At 38.6% G+C, this 24,908-nt stretch overlaps 1 protein-coding gene across 3 annotated transcripts in view; it reads left to right on the top strand.

Moving 5' to 3' along the window:
* Positions 1-7,058, top strand: part of cenpj (centromere protein J) — a 32,364-nt gene extending 25,306 nt beyond the window's left edge. For 2 of the 3 annotated variants that reach the window (XM_061918246.1, XM_061918245.1), the window contains exons 11-16: positions 3,357-3,462; positions 3,732-3,871; positions 3,964-4,053; positions 5,433-5,573; positions 5,639-5,916; positions 5,978-7,058. In XM_061918246.1, the coding sequence (XP_061774230.1) occupies positions 3,357-3,462; positions 3,732-3,871; positions 3,964-4,053; positions 5,433-5,573; positions 5,639-5,916; positions 5,978-6,170 (948 nt within the window). In that variant the 3' untranslated portion in view covers positions 6,171-7,058. The remainder of the gene's footprint in view (positions 1-3,356; positions 3,463-3,731; positions 3,872-3,963; positions 4,054-5,432; positions 5,574-5,638; positions 5,917-5,977) is intronic. The other variant, XM_061918247.1, reaches the window with a different exon arrangement.
* Positions 7,059-24,908: the final 17,850 nt, after the last annotated feature.

Below are 24,908 nucleotides of genomic sequence, written 5' to 3'. Positions count from 1 at the left end.
CTCATGACTAGGGGTGTAACGGTACACAAAAATTTCGGTTCGGTACGTACCTCGGTTTAGAGGTCACGGTTCGGTTCATTTTCGGTACAGTAAGAAAACAACAAAATATAATTTTTGGGGTTATTTATTTACCAAATTTGCAAAATATTCCACAGAAAATATTTTTCTTAGTGGAATATTTGATGTGAGGTAATGGGAACCTTGGATAGGTCAATAATTCATAATAACATTGATTTTGATTCAATATTATGTTTTGAGCAATGACAGTTTGAAAGAAAAAAAACAGCTTTGTTTTATTAGTCAACATTGCAACTTTTTCTAAATGACGTTTAACCTTCAAGCTTTTTTTAATTTCACTTTTGTTATGTTATTATTTATTTTAATAATATTTTTAGAATGTGCTGTGGGACTTTAAAACATTAGCTGTGGGCCACAAATGGCCTTCGGGTCACACTTTTGACACCCCTGCTATTGATAATAAAAAATTAAATCTGATAAATCAGTGGCTAAAAAGCAGAGCCTGGCGACACATGCACGTTTATCATAACTCTCTCACTCTCTGCCCCTCCCTCACCAAGGCTGCTGTTGCGCGAACAATGAGTTTTGTTTTTAACCCCCTCTTAACCCTGAACCTACATTGTTAATACACAACCATAACTCAAAATGCCGGACAGTTGAGGCATTTAAGAAACTCTGCCTCGCAAAAGAAGACATGTCCGGTGAAAAGAGGAGGTATGGTCAGTCTATCCTAGCCCGATTGCTGCTAGCATGCTAGCAAAAGAGGACATGTCCAGTGCTAGCAGCGACCGGGCTAGGATAGACTGACCACACGTCCTCTTTTCACCGGACATGTCTTCTTTTGCGGGGCAGTCAGGGCAGTTTCTTAAATGCCTCAAATGTCCGGCATTTTGAGTATTGTTTATGCTACTTAATATGTCTGTCTGGAAACTCGTTCGGTTCACCTCCGCACTGAACTGAAACCCCCGTACCGAAACGGTTCAATACAAATACAAGTACCGTTACACCCTTACATTTGACATAACTTTTTTTTACATTTGACGTAACTTAACTTTTTTTACTTGACATCGTTTTAAAGGCCTACTGAAATGAGATTTTCTTATTTAAACAGGGATAGCAGGTCCATTTTATGTGTCATACTTGATCATTTCGCGATATTGCCATATTTTTGCTGAAAGGATTTAGTAGAGAACATCGACGATAAAGTTCACAACTTTTAATCGCTAACAAAAAAGCCTTGCCTGTACCGGAAGTAGCAGACAATGAGGGCTCCTCACATTGTTTATGTTTTGAGCCTCCAGCAGCAAGAGCTATTCGGACCGAGAAAACGACAATTTCCCCATTAATTTGAGCCAGGATGAAAGATTCGTGGCTGAGGATATTGATAGCGAAGGACTACAAAAAATAAAATAAATAAAGTAAAAAAAAAAAAAAAAGGCGATTGCATTGTTTTTAGATGTTTTTAGACACATTTACTAGGATAATTCTGGTAAATCCCTTACCTTTCTATTGTGTTGCTAGTGTTTTAGTGAGTTAAATAGTACCTGATAGTCGGAGGGGTGTGTCCACGAGTGTGTCTGAGGGAAGTCACGGCAGCTGCATGGACGGCGCAAGCTCCGCAGATCTCCGGTAAGAGGCAACTTTTTACCACGATTTTCTCACCGAAACCTGCCGTTTGACATGTGGTTGGGAACCATGTTCGCTTGACCGCTCTGATCCATAGTAAAGCTTCACCTCCGGGAATTTTAAACAAGGAAACACCGTGTGTTTGTGTGGCTAAAGGCTAAAGCTTCCCACCTCCATCTTTCTACTTTGACTTCTCCATTATTAATTGAACAAATTGCAAAAGATTCAGCAACACAGATATCCAGAATACTGTGTAATGCGCGATGAAAAGAAACGACTTTTAGCCGCAAGTGGTGCTGCGCTAATATGTCCCCTCCAACCCGAGACGTCACACGCACGCGTCATCATTCTGCGACGTTTTCAACAAGAAACTCCGCGGGAAATTTAAAATTGTAATTTAGTAAACTAAAGCGGCCGTATTGTCATGTGTTGCAATGTTAATATTTCATCATTGATATATAAACTATCAGACTGTGTGGTCGCTAGTAGTGGCTTCCAGTAGGTCTTTAATTCACTTGACATAACTTTTCTTAACTTCATACAACTTGTAACTTTTCATTTACTTGACATAACATTGAACTTATTTGACCTGACATAATATTTAACTTTTTTTATTTGACTTTTTTTCATTTTACTTCGACTTTTTTCACTTGACATAACTTACAAGTTTTTTTTACTTGACATAACGGTTTTCACGTTAGACAACTTTTGACTTTTTTTACTCGACATCATTTTTTCCACTTGACATAATTAAACTATTTTTTTTACTTCATACACTAGACAACTTTTTTACCTGACACAACGTTTGACTTTTTTTGACAAAACACTTTTTTTTCATAACATAACTTACATTTTTTACTTGACATAACTTTTTTCACGTTCTATAACTTTTAACTTTTTTTTCACTTGATACATATGTATATTTACGTTTCACATAACTTTATTTACTCCATAAAAATTTTTTTTTACATGATGTAGCTTTAATTCACTTGACATAACTTTTCTTCACTTTACACAACTTTGAACTTTTCTTTTACTTGACATAATTTTTAATTCGACATAACTTTGCTGTTTTTCACTCTATATAAAGTGTACTTTTTTTTCATGATATCGTTTATTTTCACTTATTATTTCATTTTTTAACTAAACACAATTTATTTTCATTTGACATAATTTTTTGCTTGACATAAATTACATTTTTTAATTCACATAACGTTTTCCACTAGACATAACTTTACATTTTTTTACTTGACATAACTTTTTTTTACTTGACCACATTTTTTTCATTTGACGTAACTTTGACTTTTTTACTTGACATAGCTTGTAACTTTTTTTTACTTGATTTTTTTTACTTTACATTATTTAGCTTTTTACTTTACATTCATTTTTGTTTTCATTTGACATAATTTTTACGCAACATCATTATTATCACTTGACATAATTTTACTTTTCTACTTGACATGCATTTAAACTTTTTATTATTATAATTATTTATAACTCTGAAACCTTTTTGGCCATACTCTATAGACGGCTTGGATAATGTGTTCAAGCAAACAATGGATTATTTCCGTGAATATTAAATTCATGAAGGAAATGTTTGCAAATGCAGAAGAATGGTCTGGAAAATATTCACCCTCAAGATTTGTGTGTAAACAAAAAAAGATGGTATAATGGATCAAAACAATGAAAATATATTTGTTGTTTTGATAAAGAGTCCTCTCGACTCCAGAAGGAGCATCAGTCCTCCACACTGCAGTACTGCAGCGGCCACGAGAGGGAGCTCTAAGGACAACAACCACACTGCACCCCTGAACAAAAGTACAACTTTTTCCATCTTTTTCTGCCGTTGCACTATTTGGTCATATATTTATATATGTATGTGTGTTTATATGTTCGTATGTACTGTAAAAATGTGTTTGTGTACAATGTGTTTGTGTATGTGTGTATATAGATATATGTACTGTATATATGTGTTTATGTATGTATGTTTATGTGTACATATATATATATATATATATGTATACAAGTATAGTATACATGTATGTATTACCGCAGTAAAGATGTATTGTGATGGTGTTTGTGTTCAGGGGTGAAGAGCAGTTTAAGAGCAGCTGCCGAGTCACCGTCATCTTCAACATCGTCGCCGTCTTCTTCCTCTTCTTCATTGTCATCTTCATCTCCATCCAACAAAAAGTACGATCCGGAACTTTCACAGAGCTGCTCTCCGGTAAGAGGTGTCGACACACTCTGCGCTTCCCCCGTGCAAAAATGTGCGGCAGTCCTTCCATAACGTTGGTACGTGTCTTCATTGTCACACAGCAGAGAGACGTGACGTCTAGTGAAGAAGAAGAAGAAGAAGAAGAAGAAGAAGAATGTGCTCAGGACATAGTCACACACCTTGATGGCAAAGTGAGCTAACTTCTAGGCTTCCTTCTTACTCTACATCCAAATATTCTATACAAATATGTCTTTCTTCCTTAATAGACTTATCACTCTCTTTTTATTGGATCAAAATATAAGTGTTTGTATATATATATATATATATATATATATATATATATATATATATATATATATATATATATATATATATATATATATTTCACAGAACTTAAACTAAAATAGTGTACATATTTATTCCAGCAGCAAGTATTTAATACAAATAAATACACATGTATAAATTATGGCAGTAAATATCAAAGATAAATATTTAGAAAATATATTAAATATAATTTAAACTAAAACATTGCAAATATTCAAGTATTCATTATGGCAGAATGCACAACAAAAATATAATCTAAAGCAAATTATTATTAGAGTAGCGGTAATTTAATTATAAGTGGGAATTTTATGTATAACACGCTTAATAATGCTACAATCTCTGCTGAAACCTGCCTAAAAACTACTAATAAAAAGCATTCATTTACAGTGCACCCCTCACTTTTTTCACATTTTATGTTACAGCTTTATTCCAAAATTAAATGAATTCATTTTTATCCTCAAAATTCTACACACAACACCCCGTAATGACAACGTGATAAGGTTTTTTTTTTTTTTTGCAAATTTATTCAAACAACAACAAATATTTTCACTTTCTTTCTACTTAACATAATTGTAAACTTTTTTCACTCAACATAATTGTAACTTTTTTTTCCCACTTGACCTACAATTTCTCTGAAATAACCTTGAACTTTTTTTTTCAATTTGACAAAACGTTTTACTTTTTTCACTTTTTTTCATTTTAAACTTTTTTTCACTTAACAAAGCTTTTAAGGTTTTTTTTTAATTTGACAACTTTTTACTTTTTTTCACTTGACATATCTTTTCACTTCTTTCTACTTAACATAATTTCAAACTTTTTTTCTCTTAACATAACTTTCCACTTTTTTTTTCATTCGACCTACATTTTTTCCACTGAAATAACTTTGAGATTTTTTGACTTAACCAAACTTTAAACTTTTTTTCATTTAACATAACTTTTTACTTTTTTCACTTGACATATTTTTTCACATTCTTTCTAAACATACTTTTAAACTTTTTTTCACTTAACATAACTTTCACTTAACCTATGTTTTCCCCCACTAACATAACTTTTATCTGATTTTCACATGACAAAACCTTTAACTTTTTCTTTCACTTGACATCTTTTTCAAAGAGTGGGACAAGCAGTTTTCTCATTAAAACGGGTGGATGGGTGTGGATTGACAGCACCCTCTGCTGGTGGTTGCAAGTAGTGCAAATAAAAAGTAAATGGCGGTGGCGTGTGAAGTGAAAGGTGGTCCTTGCAGGTGGAAAAAGTCCTGGCCAGCGGCGATCGCGTCATCCTTTTCCCCAACGGGACCAGGAAGGAGATTTCCTCGGACGGCGTGACGGTCAAGGTGGCTTTCTTCAACGGCGACACCAAGGAGGTGACGGCCGACCAGAGAGTGGTGAGTCCGGCCGCCCGTTGGCCGCTGGGAGCCGTGCTTTGACGCCATGTTGTGCCGCGTGTCAGATGTACTACTACGCCGACACCCAGACCACGCACATCACCTACCCGGACGGCACGGAGGTGCTGCACTTCCCCAACAGGCAGACAGGTGACACACCTCAGCTCACCCCCCGGCGAGCGCGGAAGCAGCGCCCATTCTGTCCTCTTCTCCCTCCCCCAGAGAGGCACTTCCCGGACGGCCGCAAGGAAATCACCTTCGCCGACCAGACTGTGAAGAACCTCTTCCCCGACGGCAGCGAGGAGAGCGTGCTGACGGACGGCACGGTCGTGCGCTTGAAACCGTACGTACCCACGCCCACCCGGCGTCTCACGTCCGTCAATCACGTTGTCCCGCCCCCTTAGGGACGGCACCAAGGAGATCTACTTCAACACGGGCCAGAGGGAGGTCCACACGGCGGACTACAAGAGGAGGGAGTACCCCGACGGCACCGTCAAGACCGTCTACGCCGACGGACGCCAGGAGACGCGCTACCCCTCAGGACGGACGCGCCTCAAAGACAAGGACGGCAACGTGGTCACTGACAGCAAACCGTAACCATGACAACCCTTTTTCTACCTCGCAACTTGCACACTCTTCGACAGGAAGTGCTTTCTAAAATAGGCCATTTGTTCTATTAGAATTGTCATGAAATAGGACAAGTTGACTCTCAGAAAACGAGGATATTATTTCTTGTAAATTAAAAAATATTTGTCTATTTGTCATAAGAATTTTTTCTAACAGTACAGCTAATATTTTCATATAATGAGGATATGTTCCTCATAATACAACTCTTGAAATAAGATTTTGTTGTAAAACAAGACTGTAGGATATTTTAAATTCATATAACTGCCATCTAATTTTTTGTCTTTCATTCCCACAATAGCATTTTTCTCGTATATAAATGTTCTTATTATATCATACAGTGTTTCTCAAACTTTACACCAAGGACCACCTCAGAAAACTACTTTAATGACCCACATTAAAACTCAGTAGCGTAGTAGACTCAAGTATTGATTAAAACCGCATTAAAGTCTATTTAATATTTTTGGCCACGCAGTTTGAACAGTCACACCTTGTTGGAATATTTGAGTAGGTGATTCTTTGGCGTGCCACTAGATGGAGCCAGCGTACCACAGTCTGTTGGAAATATTTTATTTGTCACAGTCTGAAGTTGACATAATGTAGCGACGTCAATCTTGTAGTTGTTTTAATATTCCTTGCTAGAATTTCTGTCTTGCACATATTTTGACAAACTCGCTGCAGCCGTTGTTCATAATCCAATCATTTGTTCATAATCCAAGTACTAAAATAAGTGAGTGAGGGGTGCTGCCTTTAAAATGACAGGAAACAGGACTTGTTCTTGTACAGTTTAAAATATATATATTTGATGTTTGTTCACTTTGTTGAAGATGTTCTTAATAAATTAAATGTTACAAATATTAACTTTCCTACTTTGTGACAATTCTCTTTGGTAAAAAATGTTTGAACTGCCTGTCGCATCACGTCTCCACCTCGTCGCTGCCATCACAGCCCGGGGCGCAATAGACTACAGACTGCGGTGAAGTAGGCCGGCTTCGTCGCGTGAAGAAGTCTACAACTTTTGGGTGTGTTTTCCACTCCATTTGCTGAATGGCTATGTACGATATATATCTCGATATTTTTTCCGTAAAGTAAAAACAAAACGGTTGTAGTTACCCGAGATACTAAGTATGTCGTTATTATGACTTAATAATTTACTAAGTGAAATAATGACAGAATAATGGCTTACTAAGTTAAAATAACGACTTACAAAGTCAAATTAATGACTTACTGTAAGTTTGCAATAATCATTTAAAAAAAAAAGAGATTTAAAAGTGGGGCCACATGCTGACATGTTCAACTCCATCCATCCATTTTTTACCACTTGTCCCTTTTGGGGTTGCCGGGGGTGCTGGAGCCTATCTCAGCTGCAACTCATCATGCTTATATTATTGCAATTTACATGCATGCGTTATAGCGTAACGGCGTATATTTTGCCACCATCCATCCATTTTCTACCGCTTTTCTCCTTCAGGGTTTCCGGGGGGCTGGATACAGACAAATGAATGAACCTTCACTTTTAGGGGGGGCGTGAAAAAATTGTTAGCAAGATCCAAACAGCCCTTAAAAAGGTTGGTCGTCTGTGGTGTGAGTGACAGAAGTTAAAGTAGCAATGGTAGTCACACACACACTAGGTGTGGTGAAATTGTCCTCTGCATTTGACCCATAACCATGGTTCCACCCCCTGGGAGGTGAGGGGAGCAGTGAGCAGCAGTGGTGCCGCGTCCGGGAATCATTTTTTGTGATTTAACCCCCAATTCCAAGCAGGGAGGTAATGGCTCCCATTTGTTTAGTCTTTGGTATGACTCAGCCGGGGTTTGAACTCACGACCTACCCATCTCAAGGCGGACACATTAGCCTAATAGCCTCTTTAGTGTTGGTAAAGAACCATCTTGACACATGCAGATACAGCAGTAAACAATGGGGGGGTGGGGGGGTGAAAGAATGTTTACCCTTGGGGGGACAGAAAACAAAGGGTAAACTTTATATCAGTCTTTTATACACAAGTATGTTTTATTGACAAGTTAAGACATCATAACTTTGCTTCTCAACATGCCAGAAGTAGATTGCAGTCCTGCGGGACAACAATGCAGTTGAAGAACTCCAAGACTTTGCAGGTGGAATAAACCTACACATTAGGATTATGTTCATCATATTGATGTTCAAATCCAGACCAGACCCTGGGCGGCGTGATGATATGGAGGCGGGGTCATTCATGTGCAGGGGGCGGGCACATGTGGCTAATGAGCCCCCCCCATCCTCCAAATGTGGGTCACTAGTCATCTTCTGCTTATTTGGACAACAATCGTGCCGGAACACACGGCTTCTGATTGGCTGATTAATGAGGCTCTTAATTAGGCGTGTGCTTGTCTCGTAGCCCCCTCCCCCGTGGACATCGTTGGCATGTCATGTGACAGCCGTCTGTTTGGGTCTACCTCAAAGGGCTCGTTAACCCCAGCCGTGGGCGACCTCGGTGGGGGGGCTGAGGTGGTGGGTGTGTGCCAGTTGACCCTCACCTTGTGTCTGCATCAGGGGGGGCCAAACACTGTCAGATCCAAGCCTGCGGCGGACTTTTTCATATTTTTCATTTTCTAAAGCAGGAGTGTCCAAAGTGCGGCCCACAGGTAATTTTTTGACGGCCCCACAGCACATTGTAAAAATACTATTAAAAAAAACGAACAAACATAAAAAGTGTTATAAAAGAGCCAACAGGTGAAATGTAACAATAAACTGTTGCAATGTTAACTCTAATAACACAAAGCTGCCATGCAGGCTGTTTCTTTTTTCAAAAAATAATAATGAATCAAAATCAATGACATTATGAATTATTGACCAATTCCGTCACATTAAATATTCCACTTTAAGATATTCTTTGGGGAAAATGTTGCATATTTTGTGTTTGATATGTAAAAAAGTAAGCTGTTTTTTTTTTTAATTTGTTTTAAAAGGGCCTAAGACAAACAAACAAAAAACATAAACAACAATAAAACTTATAATGAATGTGAAGTTGATCTGGAGGTTATTGTGTTAAAAGTAAACAGTTAATAAAATATATAATTTATTTTTTAACACTTTAATGAGTCAGACCCTTTTGGATCCCCAATAATTGTTGTGTAATTGTTTTTTTTAAGTGTCATTGCTAAAAATAATAATAATAACAATGAATTAAAATCAATGTTATGAGTTATTGACCTTAAGGCTCCAATTATTATATCATCTCTAATATTCCACTTAAAAATTGTATTGGGTGAAAATATAAATTTTGTGGTGTTTTTTTTTTCATTAAAAAAACAGGGTTTTCTTTGACAAAAAGAGCATACAACTTAAAACTTTAATAACATTATATTGACAGAGAGATCTAATCTTAATCTAGAGATTTAAACCTTGAATAATAAAAAAACAAAAAAATACTGAATAATGACACATTTTTTATATTTTTTTGACCAAAACCCTTTAGGGTCCCCGGGATCAAGCCTGAGTGGAGGCCCAAATGTATATTTTTATACACATATTGTATTGGTTTTTAACATAAGAAATATCAAAATGGCCCCCGCTTGCTTGGATTTTTCATTGTGCGGCCCTCAGTGGAAAAAGTTTGGACACCCCTGTTCTAAAGCAATAAAATAAAACACATTTGAACCTTCAGGGCTTCCTTCAACATCAAGGTGCCGGGGAAGGGTCTCAGTCTTTCTGTTTTTTAACGCTTAAGTCTGTTAGTCAATTGCAGATTCATCTGTCGATATGAAGCATTATTTTTGTTCAAGGAAACCCTTTTTTTGTTTTTTTAATGGCAAACACAAAATATGCGATATTTTCCCCTGGAATATTTTCAAAGTGTAATATTTGATGTGAAGTAAATAAAGCCTCAAATAAGTCAATCATTCTTAACACTATTGATTTTGATTCCTTATTATTTGAGTAATGACAGGTTAAAAAAAAAAAATCCCACTAAAGTTCTTGGGGATCCAAAAGGGTCCCACTCATAAAAGTGTTAAACATTCAAAGTGGAATATTTAATGCTCAGTATTTGCAGCCTTAAATATGTCAATAATTGAATTTAAGAAATATTTTTGATTCATTATTTCTGAACAAATGACATTAAAAAAAAAAAATCCCACTAAAGTTCTTTGGGATCCAAAAGGGTCCCACTCAAAAAAGTGTTAAAAATTCAGAGTGGAATATTTGATGCTAAGTAATTGTAGCCTTAAAAATGTTAATGATTAAATTAAAAAAAAATGTTTTTTTTTTTTTAGAACAATGACCGTTTGAAAAAAATCTACTAAAGTTCTTGGGATCCAAAAGGGTCCCACTCAAAAAAGTGTTAAAAATTCAGAGTGGAATATTTGATGCTAAGTAATTGTAGCCTTAAATATGTTAATGATTAAATTAAAAAAAAAAAATGTTTTTTTTTTTAGAACAATGACCGTTTAAAAAAAATCTACTAAAGTTCTTAGGGATCTAAAAGGGTCCCACTCATAAAAGTGTTACAAATAAGTCATACATTATTTCTATTGTTTTATTTCCTACGCTTATATATTAAATATGCCCTGTTGATTATACAGTGTTTGGCCCTGTGATGAGGTGGTAACTTGTCCAGGGTGTACCCCGCCCACCGCTTGAACGCAGCAGGGATAGGCTCCAGCACCCCTGCCCCCTCGAAAGGGATAAGAGGTAGAAAATGGATGGATTATACAGTTTTAAAATATTTCAAAGTGTAATATTTGATGTGAATAATTGGAGCTTTAAAATATGTCAATAATTCATAACAACATTGATGTTGATTTGTTATTATTTGAGCAATGACAGTTTTAAGAAATCACACTAAAGTTCCTAGGGACCCAAAAGGGCCCCCCTCTCATAAAAGTGTAAAAAAATATTTAAATTTTTTTATTTTGTTTTTTTACGGGGACTGCCGTAGGCCGGGTTGGCAGAGTGGCCGTGGCCAGCAACCTGAGGGTTCCTGGTTTGATCCCCACCTTCTACCAACCTCCTCACGTCCGTTGTGTCCTTGAGCAAGACACTTCACCCTTGCTCCTGATGGCTGGTGGTTAGGGCTTCGCATGGCACATCAGTGTGTGAATGTGGAAACAGTTTCAAAGCGTAGAAAAGCACTACACAAGTACAACCTATTTACTTTCAGTACTTACACCTATCTGCGATGAGGTGGCGACTTGTCCAGGGTGTAATACGCCTTCCACTCGATTGTAGCTGAGATAGGCACCAGCGACCCCAAAGGGAATAAGCGGTAGAAAATGGATGGATGGACTTACACCTATAGATTAACTTCAGATCCATCCTTATAAGGACCCTGTTGAATTTTTACCGTTTTATTCTTTCTTTATTATTATTCCGCAGCTTTGAGCTTTAATTTGACCCCCTTAACATGCTTCAAAACTCACCAAATTTGACACACACATCAGGACTGGCGAACATTGCGATTTAATCAAAAAACCTAACCCCAAAACTACAAATTGCGCTCTAGCGCCCCCAAGAAGAAAATACAGACAAAACGGCCTGTAACTTCCAGTAGGACTGTCGTAGCGACATGAAACAAAAACCTCTATGTAGGTCTCACTTAGACCTAGATTTCATACACTGACATCCTTCAGCAAAAATCAACAGGAAGTTTGCAATTCCCCCTTCAAAACAAAAGTTTTGTAAAAATACTCACCTTTGCCTCTTTGAGCTGTAATTTGGAAGGTAAAAACTCCAACATTTATAACAAAAAGTAGTGTATAGTTCTAACTTATATCTGTCAGTAGACACGTTATGGAAAGTAAAAACTACATTTATAATACAAAGTAGTGTGTTGTTCTAACTTTTATCTGTCAGTAGACACATTATGGAAGGTGAAAAACTACATTTATAATACAAAGTAGTGTAAAGTTCTAACTTATATCTGTCAGTAGACACGTTATGGAAGGTAGAAACTACAATATATTACAAAGTAGTGTGTTGTTCTAACTTATATCTGGGAAGCCCAGACTTCCTCTCTTCAGCCACTTCCATATTTACTCGGTCCCGTCCATCTCTGCTTGCAGCTTTAATTTTTAATGTTTTTGTTCGTTTTATTCCCTGTCATAGACATCTGTTTTTACATGGCAAACATGTCTTAACCCCCTAAAAATATTTGAGAGTGGAATATTAATTGTGAAGTAATTGGAGCCTTAATCATGTCAATAATGCATAACATTGATTTTGATTCAATATTATTTTTTAAGCGGTGGCAGTTTAATAAAACAATAATTATTGCAAGTTTTTATGCTTACATTTCCCCCTTTTGTGCATTTATTCCACTTTTTTTGTTCTTTGTATTTTTAGAATATCAGAAAGAACCACGAACTAACTATGCCCCTCTGCTACATTTCTTGGGCTTCATTTGCCATCTTTTTCAGGAAGTACATTCCTTCAAGGGAAAGGGCATGGGGGGGGGGGGGTCATGTGATTAAATCCAGGTCAGCTGACACAAACAGACGCTCTTTTTTTCTCTCTGATGTGAAGTGAGCGCATCATCACACGAATGTTGGAAGATGGGGGGGGGGGTGGCCCTGGGGTCTATGTGGGGTACAGATGCACATGATCCACATGACCTGGGGTCTATGTGGGGTACAGATGCACATGATCCACATGACCTGGGGTCTATGCGGGGTACAGATGCACATGATCCACATGACCTGGGGTCTATGTGGGGTACAGATGCACATGATCCACATGACCTGGGGTCTATGCGGGGTACAGATGCACATGATCCACATGACCTGGGGTCTATGTGGGGTACAGATGCACATGATCCACATGACCTGGGGTCTATGTGGGGTACAGATGCACATGATCCACATGACCTGGGGTCTATGCGGGGTACAGATGCACATGATCCACATGACCTGGGGTCTATGCGGGGTACAGATGCACATGATCCACATGACCTGGGGTCTATGCGGGGTACAGGTGCACATGATCCACATGACCTGGGGTCTATGCGGGGTACAGATGCACATGATCCACATGACCTGGGGTCTATGCGGGGTACAGATGCACATGATCCACATGACCTGGGGTCTATGCGGGGTACAGATGCACATGATCCACATGACCTGGGGTCTATGCGGGGTACAGATGCACATGATCCACATGACCTGGGGTCTATGCGGGGTACAGATGCACATGATCCACATGACCTGGGGTCTATGCGGGGTACAGATGCACATGATCCACATGACCTGGGGTCTATGTGGGGTACAGATGCACATGATCCACATGACCTGGGGTCTATGCGGGGTACAGATGCACATGATGCACATGACCTGGGGTCTATGCGGGGTACAGATGCACATGATCCACATGACCTGGGGTCTATGTGGGGTACAGATGCACATGATCCACATGACCTGGGGTCTATGCGGGGTACAGATGCACATGATGCACATGACCTGGGGTCTATGCGGGGTACAGATGCACATGATCCACATGACCTGGGGTCTATGCGGGGTACAGATGCACATGATCCACATGACCTGGGGTCTATGCGGGGTACAGATGCACATGATCCACATGACCTGGGGTCTATGCGGGGTACAGATGCACATGATCCACATGACCTGGGGTCTATGCGGGGTACAGATGCACATGATCCACATGACCTGGGGTCTATGCGGGGTACAGATGCACATGATCCACATGACCTGGGGTCTATGCGGGGTACAGATGCACATGATCCACATGACCTGGGGTCTATGCGGGGTACAGATGCACATGATCCACATGACCTGGGGTCTATGTGGGGTACAGATGCACATGATCCACATGACCTGGGGTCTATGTGGGGTACAGATGCACATGATCCACATGACCTGGGGTCTATGCGGGGTACAGATGCACATGATCCACATGACCTGGGGTCTATGTGGGGTACAGATGCACATGATCCACATGACCTGGGGTCTATGCGGGGTACAGATGCACATGATCCACATGACCTGGGGTCTATGCGGGGTACAGATGCACATGATCCACATGACCTGGGGTCTATGCGGGGTACAGATGCACATGATCCACATGACCTGGGGTCTATGCGGGGTACAGATGCACATGATCCACATGACCTGGGGTCTATGCGGGGTACAGATGCACATGATCCACATGACCTGGGGTCTATGTGGGGTACAGATGCAAACAAAGTTTATGAGCATTGAGCGGGACCCTCACACCCATCCCAAATTCAGGGAAATTAGAGTGTGTGGAAAGACCATTTAAATGTTCCACCACAAGGTGGCGATATGTCTCGTCTGATCAGTTCCAAACCTTAGTCAGTTTGGAAGGAGATCCATTCCTCCATTTTCTACTGCTTGTCCCTTTCGGGGTTGCAGGGGTGCTGGAGCCTATCTCAGCTGCATTCGGGCGGTGGGTGGGGTACACCCTGGACAAGTCACCACCTCATCACAGGGCCAAAAACCATATAATCAACAGGACATATTTAATATATATAAGCGTTGGAAGTAAAACAATAGAAATTAAAGCTGCAAGCAGTGATGGACGGGACCGAGTATTTAAACATGTACATACAAAAAAATATTCAAACTCTTTCATCAACTTTTAATCAGAAGGTTTCAATCTCTCTCTTGTGCGTATTTAAAGCCGACATGCCAAACGCGCTCAAAGGAGATATCGTTTGAAAAAAGCTGACTGTTTTTACACAACTTTTGTTTTGAAGGGGGAATTGCAAACTTCCTGTTGATTTTTGCTGGGGGTTGTCACTGGATGAAATATAGGTCTAAGTGAGACCTACATAGAGGTTTTTGTTTCATGTGTCTACGACATTCCTACTGGGAGTTAGAGGCCTTTTTGTCTGTTTTTCTTCCTAGGGGGCGCTAGAGCACAATTTTGAGTTTTGAGGTTTGTTTTTTTGATTAGATCGCAATTTCTGCCAGTCCTGATTTGTGTGTCCAATTGGTGAGTTTTGAAGCATGTTTAGGGGGTCCAATTACAGCTCAAAGAGGCGGCGGTATAATAACGAAGAATAAAGAATAATAATAATAAAACGCTAGAAATTCAATAGGCTCCTCTGTCCCTTTGGGACATCGGTCTCTAATAACATATGGCTTATTTGTAACACTTTTATGAGTGGGACCCTTTTGGATCCCCAAGAACTTTAGTGTGAATTTTTTTAAAAACTGTCAATACTCAAATAATCCATCCATCCATCCATCCATTTTTCTTCTGCTTATCCGAAGTGGGGTCGCGGGAGCAGCAGCCTAAGCAGGGAAGCCCAGACTTCCCTCTCCCCAGCCACTTGGTCCAGCTCCTCCTTGGGGATCCCGAGGCGTTCCCAGGCCCAGTTCCTAGTCTTCCCAACATGTCCTGGGTCTTCCCAGTAGCCTCCTACCAGTCGGATGTGCCCTAAACACTTCCCTAGGGATGCGTTCGGGTGGCATCCTGACCAGATACCCGAACCACCTCATCTGGCTCCTCTCCATGTGGAGGAGCAGCGGCTTTACTTTGAGTTCCTCCCGGATGACAGAACTTCTCACCCTATCTCTAAGGGAGAGACCCAAACTCATTTGGGCCGCTTGTACCCGTGATCTTGTCTTTTCAGTCATGACCCAAAGCTCATGACCATAGGTGAGGATGGGAACGTAGATTGACCGCTAAATTGAGAGCTTTGCCTTCCATCTCAGCTCCTTCTTCACCACAACGGATCGATACAGTGTCTGCATTACTGAAGACGCCGCACTGTCAATCTCACGATCCACTCTTCCCTCACTGGTGAACAAGACTTCTAGGTACTTGAACTGCTCCACTTGGGGCAGGGTCTCCTCCCCAACCCGGAGATGGCACTCCACCCTTTTCCCTTTTTGTTGACTTGTTTACAAAGTAAACACATCAGCTTTCACACTGCACTCTCAATGAACTCATTATTCCTGTCCAGCGCGAGCAGCTAGACAGATAGTTAACAGCATGAAGAAACTCAAGTTTTGTTGATGATTGATGGTCCTTCTGTCAATTATCTTGTTTGTTTTAGGTTTGTAAGACTGAAAATGTAAACGTTACAAAAGTATAACATCCATTGCGTATGTTAGATGAAGAAAATAGAAGGTGTCGTGTTAACACACACAGCAAACATTGCACACACCTGCTTTAACACGATTAAACTCCCATTGGTCACATGAGTTAATTTTTAGTTAACTCCCTTTGGTCACGCGAATTAGTTTTAGTTAGTAACTCGCATTGGTCACATGAGTTAGTTTTAGTTGGTAACTCCCATTGGTCACATGAGTTAGTTCTAGTTAAGAACTTCCATTGGTCACATGAGTTAGTTTTAGTTGGTAACTCCCATTGGTCACATGAGTTAGTTTTAGTTAGTAACTACCATTGGTCACTTGAGTTAGTTTTATTTAATAACTCTCATTGGCCACATTAGTTAGTTTTAGTCAGGAAATCCCATTGGTCACATGTGTCAGTTATAGTTAGTAACTTTAGTTGGTCACATGAGTTAGTTATAGTTAAGAACTTCCATTGGTCACATGAGTTAGTTTTAGTTGGTAACTCCCATTGGTCACATGAGTTAGTTTTAGTTAGTAACTACCATTGGTCACTTGAGTTAGTTTTATTTAATAACTCTCATTGGCCACATTAGTTAGTTTTAGTCAGGAAATCCCATTGGTCACATGTGTTAGTTATAGTTAGTAACTTTAGTTGGTCACATGAGTTAGTTATAGTTAAGAACTTCCATTGGTCACATGAGTTAGTTTTAGTTGGTAACTCCCATTGGTCACATGAGTTAGTTTTAGTTAGTAACTACCATTGGTCACTTGAGTTAGTTTTATTTAATAACTCTCATTGGCCACATTAGTTAGTTTTAGTCAGGAAATCCCATTGGTCACATGTGTTAGTTATAGTTAGTAACTTTAGTTGGTCACATGAGTTAGTTATAGTTAAGAACTTCCATTGGTCACATGAGTTAGTTTTAGTTGGTAACTCCCATTGGTCACATGAGTTAGTTTTAGTTAATAACTCATTGGCCACATTAGTTAGTTTTAGTTAGTAACTCCCATTGGTCACATGAGTTAGTTATAGTTAGTAACTTTAGTTAGTTGCATGAGTTAGTTATAGTTAGTAACTTTAGTTGGTCACATGAGTTAGTTATAGTTAGTAACTTTAGTTAGTTGCATGAGTTAGTTATAGTTAGTAACTTTAGTTGGTCACATGAGTTAGTTTTTGTTAGTAACTCCCATTGGTCACATGAGTTAGTTTTAGTTGCTAAGTGCTGCAGTATCTTTCCAAATAGATATCATTATTTCCTACTTGTTTACATTGACCAATGCCAATCTAACTCCATAAAGGAAACGTTTAACCTATGTCTAGCTTGTCCGCTATTGTGTGCTTGGATGTTGTGTAGCCGCTAGCTCCTAGTAGCCTATATAGCCTGCCATGTTTACCTTTTGTAAAAGACTTTGATCAAACTGGAGGACATTTAAGTGTTAACGGGCTGTCCAGCACTAAATGCGTGCCACCGTTCATCCTGATGAGGTCCTTGGCGGACTGATGAGGTCCTGAGAGCCGAGGCCAGAACTCCTCCTTCCTCACATGTTCACACCAGCACATCGGTCATGCTTGCTTGCCCAGCCTTCATCCTGGAGGTTCAAAGGCATAGTTGGGAGGTACCAGCCCTAGGGACCGCTTTAAGACCCAGGTCCACGCCGCCTCTCTGACCTAATACCCGTCCAAAATCACCCAGATCCACTTCAAGGGGATCAGAGCGCTCGTTAGCCCGGCCGGCGGATCAGGTCTGTCAGCCAGCATTTCACCGCCCGTCCGTCCGTAGAAAGAACAAGGTCACTGGCAGAATCTTGACCTGCTTCTCAGATGGGCCGTGGCACACCTGTCATGGCCGTGGCACACCTGTCAGGAACGTGGCACACCTGTCAGGGCCGTGGCACACCTGTCAGGAACGTGGCACACCTGTCAAGAACGTGGCACACCTGTCAGGAACGTGGCACATCTGTCAAGGCCGTGGCACACCTGTCAGGGCCGTGGCACACCTGTCAGGGCCGTGGCACACCTGTCAGGGCCGTGGCACACCTGTCAGGGCCTGGCGGCACCTGGGCTGGTCTGCAGAAGCGATGCCTTTGAGTGTGCGTGACGAAGAGATGCGATGGCGTGCTCTTTTTCGCAATTATTTTATTTTATTTTTTTCATTCGTATTTTTTGATCCCATGCTCATTGGAGCGGGCGTGTGCCCGGGTGATCTTGCCACTTCCTGGGTGGGCGAGAAAGGAGCCAAGAGGTTAAGGACAAGTTAGTGTTTGCTGCTTGAAGTCATCACAAGACCAGACATCTAAAAAAAAAAAAAAAAACCCAAGCCTGCTGCTTGTTTTTTGAATTAGTTGTCAGCATATTCGAAAAATTAAAAACTCAGATTTTTATTTTTTATTTTTTTACCTTTAGGACTTCCCTGAACTTTGGAAAGGTCTTAGTTATTTTTTACACACACACACACATATATATATATATATATATATATATATATATATATATATATATATATATATGTGTGTGTGTATATCTATATATATATATATCTATATATATATATATATATATATATATATATATATATATATATATCTATATATATATATATATATATATATATATATATAAAAGATACTATTCAACACATAGCTGTCAATATAAAATTGTATTTATTTGTTATTTGTTTAATGTTTTATGTCCTTTTTGTCAAAACCTTGTTTTTATAAACATTTCCCCGGCAAAAGTGGAATATTTGAAGTGAAGTATTCCAGCCTCAAATAGGTCAAAAATGTGTTACAATATTGATTTTGATTCATTATTATTTTTTTAACAATAACTGTTTCAACAACAATAAATTACACAAAATTTCTGAGGACCCAAACGGGCTCCATCAACAAAAGTGTCAAAAATAAGTCATACGAATTTTTTCTTCTTCTGATGGTTAAAATGTCTCCATCAACTTTAGATCTATTCATTAATTATATATTGTTTCAATGTTTTTGTTTTTGTCATATAAAACTTTTTTTTTTTTTTTTATGGCAACCGCACAAAACATGCAATATCACTTCCCTCCCCCCCAAAAATACAAAATAAAATATATATATCCATTAATTTATTCATTCATTCATTTGCTACCGCTTGTCCCTATATATATATATATATATATATATATACACAGATATATATATATATACACATACATATGTACAGTACATGTATGCATGTATATATATGTGTGTATATATATATATATATATATATTTATATATATATATATACTTATACTTATTTATATATATATATATGTATACTGTATATATATATTTATATATATATTGTGTTGTGGTTTGTGCAGCCCTTTGAGACACTAGTAATTTAGGGCTATATAAGTAAACATTGATTGATTGATTGATATATGTATATATATACGTATATATATATATATATATATATATATATATATATATATATCTACAGCTTACCAAAGTTGTACTAAAACATTATGACAGATTTTTTAGCGCCATCTGTAGTGTTCTATATTGTCAATGGAACATCAAAGTCCACACGTATCTCTAATGTTTAACTGCCATCTACTGGTCACATTTATCATTACCCCATGTACCAAATAAAATAGTTTCCAGGCCGGTAAGCACAACCAGAATTAATACGTACATTAGGGTCACTGGGTTATAAAGTGCATTGTTGATTTTTTGAGAAAATGGAAGGATTTTAAGTGCGCCTTCTAGTCTGAAAAACACGATAAGTCTTAGGCACCCTCCAACTTACTGTCGGGCCACATTCCTTGTCAAACTGGTGACGTCTCGGGGGCCAAAATGACCTCCCCCGTGGGTTGTAGTTTGGACACCCCTTCAAAATGGGCCGTCGGTACATTAACTTAGAGGCCACTCCCTTTAGCGGCGGCCTTAGTGATGTTAACTAGGGAACTCCTGAATAAATAGAGGAGCGCGGGGGGCTGTACCTTAGAGCGTGGTGGGAGACAGTAACTGAGTGTGCTGCCCAAACGTTTCTCCTCATGATCTAAATTGAACTCTGTCTCTGCCTGATTCCTTGCTTCTTGTCTGGTTCAACAGACAGTAGTTGTGTGTTTGGACCTGACAGTCCAACACACTGTAAGAGGGTGAGGAGGAGGCCCACGTCAGCAGGGAATGGAGTTGAGCACTAACGTCACGTTTCCAGGAAAGAGATGTCATCTTGCACTCGCCAGATGTGGCCGGACGATTGCAGGAGAGCGTTTGATTTGTGCGCGCCCGTTATTTACGCAGCCCGCCAGATCTTTTGAGTGGCTGTGTAAATACGACTAATTCCTCCCCCCCCCCCCCCCCGTATCACGTGGGAGTGCTGCCGCGCGGCCTCACAGCCTCGCCGCTGGATGTAGGTCATGGAGCCTGTCCAGATTCGGAGCGTAGTGTAAACGCCCGCCGCCGCATTCCACCAAGCCACGCCCCCTTGTGGATCTGGGACCAAGAAGAAGAGCTATATGACCGTGAAACTGAGCCGTGCACGCCCGACTCCACACGGGACCAAAGTCTCCTCGTTGTTTGGCGGTCTTTGTAGCGTCTGCACCTTCTTGCCACACAAAGGGAGTTGACTTTGGCGGGGAGCCATTGTTGACAACAAACAACGCCGTCACTGGAAAATGTGCGGCGAGTACGAGGACATTCTGAAAAGCAGGAAAATGCTAACAGCACATACGTTTTTCCCTTTTTTTCTTTTAACCACCCCCTCGTCTTTTTTTGGAAATGCAGACCCCCGTCGCCCCGCCTCCACCCGACCACAAGCCCTGACCACAGCCGCTTGGCTCAGACGCCAACAAGGCTGCATTGGCGCCCGCCGTGCTTCTGTTCCGCTAGCTCAGTGGTTCTCAAATGGGGGCACGCGTACCCCCGGGGGGACTTGAAGGTATGCCAAGGGGTACCTGAGATTTAAAAAAATAATAATTCTAAAAATAGCAACAATGAAAAATGCTTTATAAATATATACATTAGCGGCATGGCGTAGTGGGTAGAGCGGCCGGCCAGAAACATGAGGGTTGCAGGTTCACTTCCCACCTATTGACATCCAAAAAATGGCTGCCGTTGTGTCCTTGGGCAGGACACTTCACCCTTTGCCCCCGGTGCCGCTCACACTGGTGAATGAATGATGAATGAATGATTGGTGGTGGTCGGAGGGGCCGTAGGTGCAAACTGGCAGCCACGCTTCCGTCTACTGATGTAGCTTACCACCACCATCGTGTGAATGCATGTTGAGTCCTACTTCTCTGGGAGCCATTTGAGTGTCTAGAAAAGCGCGATATAAATCAAAGTCATTGTGGGGCGGCATGGCTCGGTTGGTAGAGTGGCCGTGCCAGCAACGTGAGAGTTGCAGGTTCAATTCCCGCTTGTGCCATCCTAGTTACTGCCGTTGTGTCCTTGGGCAAGACACTTGACCCACCTGCTCCCAGTGCCACCTACACTGCTTTAAATGTAACTTAGATATTGGGTGTCACTATGTAAAAGCGCTTTGAGTCACTTGAGAAAAGCGCTATATAAATATAATTCACACATTCACATATACATTGAATAATACTTCAACAAAATATGAATGTAAGTTCATCAAGTGTGAAAAGAAATGCAACAATGCAATATTCAGTGTTGACAGCTAGATTTTTGTGGACATGTTCCATAAATATTGATGTTAAAAATTTTCTTTTGTGAAGAAATGTTTAGAAGTAAGTTGATGAATCCAGATGGATCTCTTTTACAATCCCCAAAGTTGATGATTACTTCTATGTGGAGAAATATTTATTATAATTGAGTCACTTGTTTATTTTTAGTTATTTTTACATCTTTTTTTCCAAATAGTTGAAGAAAGACCACTACAGATTAGCAATATTTTTGCACTGTTATACAATTTAATAAATCAGAAAGTGATGACATAGTGCTGTATTTTACTTCTTTATCTTGTTTTTTCCAACCAAAAATGCTTTGCTCTGATTAGGAGGTACTTGAATTAAAAAAAGGTTGAGAACCACTGCTCTAGCCCAGCGGGTCCTCGGCGGCACGCGGCTCATTTTTTTAACGGCCCATGGCACGTTCTCAAAATATTTAGGGAAAAAAACAAAACATGAAAAAGTGGAATAAAAGAGCAAGCAGCTGCAAAACAAAGTTGCAATGTTGACACAAAGTTTCATTTAAAAGTGTCATCGCTCAAAAAATAATAATGAATCAAAGTCAATGTTATGAATTATTGATCTATTGAAGGCTCCAATTATTCACATCAAAGTCCTGACTTAAAGGTGTGGACAATGCTGAAGAAACAAGTCCATGTTAGAAAAGCAAGACATTTAGCTGAACTGCAGCAATTTTGTGGTCAAAAATGTAAGCAGAAGCTTGTGGATGACTAACAAAAGTAGCTTATTGCAGTGAAACTTGCCAAGGGACATGGAAGCAAATATTAACATTGCTGTATGTATATATATATATATATATATATATATATATATATATATATATATATATATATATATATATATATATGTGTGTGTATGTAACTGTGTATATATGTGTGTGTGTGTGTGTGAATATATATATATATATATATATATATATATATATATATATATATATATATATATATATATATATATATATATATATATAGGCACCAAGTTCTTTACCTTTTTTCTTCCACACTTGAAGAAGATGTGAAGACCAAAGACTTTCTGAGGTTTGCCAACAACAACAAAACCATTTTTTTCAACTTTCAACCTCATTGAAGACAAATCCCATGGGGCCTCACGCAAAGTTACACTGCTTACGCAACATGGGAGGGTGTGTGTGTGTGTGTGTGTGTGTGTGTGTGTGTGTGCGTGTGTGTGTGTGTGTGTGTGTGTGTGTGTGTGTGTGAGTGTGTGTGTGTGTGTGCGCGCACTGACATAGTTAATTTAATATTGCTTAATCAGCACCCGAGAATATGACTTTATTCACTGACAGTAAGCCTCCTTGTCCATCTTTTCATTTTCACCTCCAGCAATCTCATCTCTCAGGTGGCCCCCACCCCCAGGTGGCCCCCACCCCCAGTTTTGACCCCACCCCCAGGTGGCCCCCACCCGGCACGGCGGCAGCAACTGGCGTGCAGTCAGATCAATATCCCAGGAATGGGACTCGAAGCCCTCAGGACTTTCCTCATCCCACTGAGGGGAAATGCTGTGTTGGAGAGAAGGTACACACTCGTCAAAGCAAGAGAGGAACATTTACAGACAGAGTTTCTTAACCTTAGGGCGGGGCCTGTAGGTGTTTGTGCCGCCAATAAATATCTGTTTCTCAGCGGAGGTGCATATTGGTACCCAGTTGTAATACACTTTTCCACCACTTGTGGCAGTCATGTCATCTTCAACCAACAGAAGAAGACTGAATGAACGTAAGCACAAAATATATGACTACAGGGGCAGCTGGATTTTCAGAGGCACTTCAATTTTACTGACGGTTTATTTACGACAAATGTTTTATAAAATACATTACTATTAATATTATTATTATTAATATTATTATTCTCATTATCATTATTATTATTATTTATATTATTGTTATTCTTATTATACTCATTTTTATTGTTATTATTATTTGTTATTCTTCTTCTTATTATTACTAATATTGTTATTGTTGTTATTATTGTTGTTAATATTATGGATATTATTTTTCTTATTCATTTTCTTATTATAATTGTTGTTGTTATTATCATTATTATTTAATTATTTTAGTTATTATTAGTATTACTTATATTGTTATTGTTATTATTACATATATTATTATTATTATTACTAATATTGTGATTGTTATTATTATTATTATTAATATTATTCTTATTTTTATTATCATTCCTATTATAATTGTTATTATTATTATTATTTATATTTGTTTTTGTTATTTTTTGTTATTACTAATATTTATATTGTTATTATTACATTTTTTTAATTAGTAGTAACATTATTATTGTTATTAATATTATTTATAGTATTCTTAGTCTTATTCCTATTAATTTCATATTATTATTTATATATTTTTTTGTTATTATTATTACTGATATTGATATTGTTTTTACTACGATTATTTTTATTAGTATTATTACTAATATTTTTATTGTTATTTTTTTAATTATTGTTATTATTACTACTTTTGGTTTTATTGTTTATTTTTATTACTAATGTTGTTATTGTTATTATTACAATTATTAGTTTTATTATATATTTTATTACTACTAATATTTGTATTTGTATTATTACTAATATTGTATTTGTATTATTACTAATATTGTTATTATTATCATTATTATTTAAATATTTATGTATTATACTGTTAATTATTTTAGCACTGCCCAACTGTGTGTAAATGTATTTTTAATTAGTTTTAGGACTCTATTTGTCCTTTTTTTGATGGTATATTTAATGGGTATTTATTTTTGTAATTAGCCCGACTTATACCTTGATTCTAATCTTTGTGATTAACTCATGCTTTGAAATCATTTGACAAAGTTGATCCTGTTTCACTGTCAGTAGGTTGGATTTAATTACGGAATAATATTCAAATCAACATTAAGATTACAAAAAGGCCTCTTTTGGAAGATTAAACACATTGACAAATATGCTTTTTTAAACTCTATTACTATTATGTATGTCTAACTTGT

The sequence above is a fragment of the Nerophis ophidion genome, linkage group LG13 (genome assembly GCF_033978795.1).
Source record: "Nerophis ophidion isolate RoL-2023_Sa linkage group LG13, RoL_Noph_v1.0, whole genome shotgun sequence".
Taxonomy (NCBI): Eukaryota; Metazoa; Chordata; class Actinopteri; order Syngnathiformes; family Syngnathidae; genus Nerophis; species Nerophis ophidion.
This window is presented reverse-complemented; position numbering and strand designations above follow the sequence as displayed.